Consider the following 5,553-nt stretch of genomic DNA (forward strand, 5'->3'; position numbering starts at 1 on the left):
CGGGCTCTGCAAGAAGGGCGACGGGCGCGCTTTCCTGCACAAGTACGATGTGACCAAGATGCCCGAGTGCTATTTCTACTCCAAGTTCGGTAGGTGCAGGATGGGGACCCCAGCGAGCCTCTCCCACCCCAGCACCCATGTCCCTCGGGTCTGGCCTCCAGCAAGTGCCTGATGCCACCTCCTGTCTGTGGGAAGAAATGCCACCGGCACCCGCCCAGGGCCACCGCTGCCCTGGCCAAGCCTGGGGGCTCCTGGGCCACCTCTGTTCCTCCCACCCAACCCATCCTTGAGCGCTTTCCACCGCGTTTGGCTTGGGCGAGCGTTGTCCCACCCATGCCATCCCTTACTCCCACAGGGGAGTGCAGCAGCAAGGACTGTCCCTTCCTGCACGTTGATGCCACCGCCAGCACCATGGGCTGTCCCTGGTATGACCGCGGTTTCTGCAGGCACGGTGAGCTGCCGGGACGGGTGCCGGGGTGAGCAGCGGCTGCTCATGTTCCCTACCCACCGGTGATGGGGGATCCAGACCCCACTGCTGGCCTAATCTCCTGCCACCTCCGAGGTGACAGACCCAGAGTGGGGTGAACCACAGCGGGTTGTCTGGGGACTGCCTGGGAGTGCCACTGGGTGCCCGGTGGGGATTTGGGCTTGGGGTAGCAAAAGTCCCGCAGAGCTGCAGGGGAAGGGGGCTGCTGGGGAAAGCTGGGCTCCCGAAATCCCTGCGGGGCGGCGGGTGCTGCTCTGTCCCCGCAAACAGGAACCTGTCCTCTGTGTGGCAGGTCCCCTGTGCAAGTACAAGCACACGCAGAGGGTGATGTGCACCAACTACCTCGTTGGCTTCTGCCCAGAAGGACCCAAGTGCAAATTCACGCAGTACGTATGGGGCTCAGTGCGCAGCCAGCCCGGGACCGGGGGGCACAGCCCCCTCTCCAAGGCTGCAGAGGTGGCCGCGGCCCTTGCAGTGTCTGGGTCAAGGACAAGGGCACTTTTGGTCCTTCTCTGATCTAACTGGACCCCTCTGCTCTCTCCTCACGTCCAGCCTGAGCTGGTGACCACAGGGTTTGCAGGGGACAGCCCCAGTCCCCGTGGGGGAGCCTGTACCAGCTGCCTGAGCCCTGAGACACCCCTAAGAGGCTGTGGGAGCCATGGGGGGATCTGGGGGTCCCACTTGCAATGTCCAGGTGATTAACTGCCTGTCCTCTCTCCCCCTCCAGCCTCAAGGCCGGGCTGATGACGAGCAGCATGGATCCATCCAAGGTGACGCGGGGAATGTCCTATGCTGTTCCCTCTTGAGCCGAACCCTCTTGTGCCTCTGCCCGTTGGGGGCGATGCACCGGCTGCCCCCTGCCCCACAGCTCTTGTGGGACGGTAGCTGCCAACTGCCCCTCCTGCCCCATGTCCCCCCAGGGAGCTGGCTGTCCCCGGGGGCTGGATCTGGCTGTCAGCGGGGACAGTGGATGCAAGGACGTGCCACCCATGGAGACCACTCTACCAGCCACCGGCGCTACCCAGCGCCTGGCAGCACAGCTGTGGGACACCAGTAGCTGCCCCCCGGGCCCACAGGGCCTGCTTGAACCAGACATCTGCTTCAAGGTGAGTGGTTTTGGGACTGGGAAGCCTGGGAGCAACAGTCTTGCTTCTCCAAGGCATAAAGTGCTACGGTGAGGGACAGCACGTGGCGTGGGGACTTCCACAGCGCTCTTGAAATAGCTTCCTCGACTCGAGATGTCTGTCTTCTTCTCCCTGGGCTGTGTTTCTTGGCCCTGGAGCCTGCCTCCCCCTGGGAGCTGGGGTGTGAACCAGCAGGGAAGAAGGCTGTACTTGGCTTGAAATAATCTGACTCCTCACGACGGTGGGGAGAAGGCGATTCTGTGGTAATAAGTGCTTGGCACGCGGTGGAATAGCCCCACAGAGCAGCGAGCCCCTTGCATCCCTCTGGGCTGCGGGTTTGTTGCAGTAGGTCTCAGGCTGCTGCTTGTAGGAGAAAGCGGCGCCACAAGGCACGGCTCCATTCACCCAGTCACTGGGAAACGACGGGACAAGGAAGACGTGGGAACACAGCACAGCGTTGATCCAGCACAAAACTGATGGTTGCCTCTCCCTGTCCCCACAGTGCGGACAGAAAGGTCACTATGCCAGAAAGTGTGGGAAAACTCAGATGGAAATCCTGCTGGGGAAGTGACTCCAGGGGTCCTGCAAGGACCGCGGAAGGAGGACACCGTAAAGCGCAACGGAGCCAGCGAGATGGCTACTAGGACAGTCGCTGGACTAAAAAAGCTGGTTGGCTTTGCTCAGCACCGGCTCTCGCAGCTCTCTGCACAAGCAGCAGAGAAATCGCAGCTTCCCCAATGTGACCAAAACTGGACACTTCACAGCTGCCTCCGTTCCCTCCGGCGCAGCCGACTGCACGTGCACGGGGCAGCAGGAGCGGTCACTGCAATCGCAGGTTTGAAGGGGTGCGGGACCGGCTTGTGCCGGCGTCCGGGGCTGGTGAGGGTGTGGGTGTACCAATCCCCTGTGAAGGGGGGGCAAGAAGCACCATGTTTGAGAACACACAGTACCAAGCAGGAAAGGAAAATTCACAAAGGCTTTTATTGCTGGTGAGAGGGAGTTTTTGGTGAAACACCTCTGACACAGTACTACTGCACTGCTCTTTAAATAAAGAGTTCAGATTTCTTTTTTCCTTGGCTTTTTTGTTTTACCCTTCATGCCTGTAACATGACCAGTCCTTTCCCAGACATGTTTGGTGATGGCAGGCTACAACTAGCACTCTCGTAACTGTCCTCATTTGTCTGATGCAGACACTGGTTTGCCCTTTGGGCACAACAGCTAATCCAATGGATTTTCTTCCTCCAGAAATAGGGCGCTGCGGTCTGAGGGCTGCTGCTTTCATGCCTTCACACACTTCAGAGCCTGGGCAGTCCCACCAGTGCCCTGCTGACAGCAAAGCAAGGGCTGGGGGCCTTTTTATGGGCCCTGCAGGGATCACCCTTCTCCTGCCGCTCGGCAGCAAAGCCCATCGTGCTTTCTGTGGAGAGGAGTAAGGAAAGACAGGCTCCGCCAGGCACTACTCTGCTAACTTAAAGGAAATTGTTATTCTGGCCTAAGCCCACCCCGCCACAATCTATCACAGATCTCACTGCCAAACACTGCCTACAACATACATGTTGATTATGTTATACTAACAGCACAGGTCAAGGAGTTGTCCTGTGTCTGGAGTCCCAAAGAGAGAGATTTGGGCTCCTGCAGACTACAGGAGCTCTACAGCAAACAGACCCCTGAGGGACAGCTCTAACAGTTTCTTCTTTCAGAACTAAATACTGCCTGAACCACAGAGCAGTGACTGCAGGCTGTTACTGTCAGTGTCGCTCCTCTGGCTGCAGGAGGGTAACTGAAAAGCAGCCCCCTCAGCAATTCAAGAGCCTGCCTCTGACAGTAAATGGGCCTCTGCTGATCTGAATCCATGCTGGGACACTGGTCCTGAGCACTTCTGCTGACTCCGGTCAAATATTTGTGACAATTCCTCAGGCGCTGTTCCAGCTTCTTCAGTGGTATTTACGCCAGCGATGACACTCTAGAAACACGCGGGGGGGGCCGTATCTGGTGCGGGAAGCAGAGTGCGTCGCTCCCATCTCACGGCCGGCTTCCTGCAGCTCAGCCCCCGCTGTGCGAGCGGGGCTTTGCCAGCGCGGAGGGTGTCTTCCGTATTTACGCCAGCGATGACACTCTAGAAACACGCGGGGGGAAAAAAAAAAAACAAACAGAATTGTTAGCACAGTGCTATGCTCAGGGACTATGTGAGTGTGCTTTGCTCAGCAGTGAGAAGGAGACTGACTGCTGCCCTCTCTGTTTCTGTGCTGTAGAGCTGTGCACGAGAGCAAGTCCTGCTGGGGAAACTACACTAACACCAGTAAACCCCTTGGCAGTTACGAGTAAATCCAGAGAATTGGGCGTTTGGTGTTGGAACATCTCCTCCCTCTGCTCCGTGCAGGGTTTGAAAATGCTCCTGACAGTTCCTGTCACTCTCCAGGGAGAAGCTGTGAATCAGCAACTGTTATCACCACCTTTATTGGCTAAATTTCTCTGCCTACCTAAGCCAGCTCAGAATACTGTTCTCTGAGCTCTGACAGTAGTCTTAACTGTGAAGTATTTCAATTACTTCAACGCTTGAATTAACGTGAATGGCAAATAGACTTTCTACCCATCGTGAAAATGAGAATTCTTGAAACAAGACAGATACCGAGAAGGAAATCTTACTGATGTGCTGATAGTTCCAGCCATAGCTGAGGAGGCAGTATCCAGCCAGCAGCATGGAGATCCCAGCTGGTCCGCCCCTCTTCACGTTGATGTATTTGTCATAATAGCTGCTCCAGGCTGTTGGAACAGAAATGCAAGGGTTAAACCATGGTCAGGTCTTAGGAGTTCACTGGTTTCCACATAACTTTCCGAAGCCAAACGGTTGGATTTATTTATTTACTTCTTTATACAGATCCAGACTAGCCACATGGACTAGGCTGCAGCAAGTAAATCAGGCAAGTGGGACAATTCCGCCCCAAACACCAGGAATTTAGCCTCACCTTTCTGCACTCCTCCAAGCAGTCCCTGGAGAGAAAAGTCGCAGGTGGCCATCCACGCAGGCAGCTCGCCCAGCCTTACATCCATCAGACGCCTTTCTGAGAGGGGACCTGTGTGATGAGAAGTCAGAGTGGTCAAAGGTAGGAAAGTGAGGGCAATGCGTGTAGTGCTCACATTCCCTGCGCTGGGTGGTGAGCACCGAGCTGGTATCTGGTATGGCTGCAAGTGACTTGGGCTTGGGACTGACTGCTCAGAAAGGAATAGTGAATCGTCTCTCCCACTAAGTGAGTTGGCTCCACCAGCCCAAACATGCAACAGCCTGTCTTAAATCTAAACAGAAATGTAAACCGTTGGTTTTACAGGTTGGAGGATTCGACAGTTAACCTCCTTGCATCGTTCCTGGATCCCTTTCTGGACTAGCCCAGCAGCTTAGTGTTTCCTACCCCTCCTCTCCCAATCACATCAGACAGTTTAGCCTGACAGTGCAATGAATCTCAGCAGCAGACTTGTTTCTCACATTACCTTGCTGTCCGTCTGAGAAATTGCCCCTTGGTATCTTCGTTATGATCTCCACGCCTTCTTGGAAAGGCTTCCCTGGAAAAATACTCAGCCCATGATAATTAGGATATAAGTCTGGAAACCACTCCAAGCCCAGGGCACCTGCCGGCGTGCTCCTGCCAGAGGCCTGGGATAGACAGATGGCTTGGCTTTTGGAGGTGTGGAGCAAGAACTGGTCCAGCACCAGCTCGGTGTCCCTCCTTGCATTCAGGATGGGCTCAGAAACTACAGCCATCTGCTTCTCACCCTCTCGAAGCTTTTGTATGCTGGTTAGGTAATTTTTGGATGTCTCTTCATTGTGACCTTTGAAACCCTCCACCCCTGACAGATGGAGGTTCTTGGTATGCAAAGCAGGAAGAGGGGCTTTATATTCCACACCAGCTTCTAGGTACATCTGCTTCTCTTCTGTCACAGTTTTGT

General features: G+C 55.5%; 1 protein-coding gene across 1 annotated transcript in view; it reads left to right on the top strand.

The window, feature by feature from the left end:
- Positions 1-2,182, top strand: part of LOC104287811 (putative cleavage and polyadenylation specificity factor subunit 4-like protein) — a 3,402-nt gene extending 1,220 nt beyond the window's left edge. The window contains exons 3-8 of the mRNA XM_009886543.1: positions 3-89; positions 356-451; positions 780-873; positions 1,215-1,257; positions 1,408-1,593; positions 2,114-2,182. Coding sequence (XP_009884845.1) covers positions 3-89; positions 356-451; positions 780-873; positions 1,215-1,257; positions 1,408-1,593; positions 2,114-2,182 — 575 coding nt within the window. The remainder of the gene's footprint in view (positions 1-2; positions 90-355; positions 452-779; positions 874-1,214; positions 1,258-1,407; positions 1,594-2,113) is intronic.
- The last annotated feature ends 3,371 nt before the right edge of the window (positions 2,183-5,553 follow it).

This window comes from Charadrius vociferus, unplaced genomic scaffold (genome assembly GCF_000708025.1).
Source record: "Charadrius vociferus isolate BGI_N301 unplaced genomic scaffold, ASM70802v2 scaffold616, whole genome shotgun sequence".
Classification (NCBI taxonomy): domain Eukaryota; kingdom Metazoa; phylum Chordata; class Aves; order Charadriiformes; family Charadriidae; genus Charadrius; species Charadrius vociferus.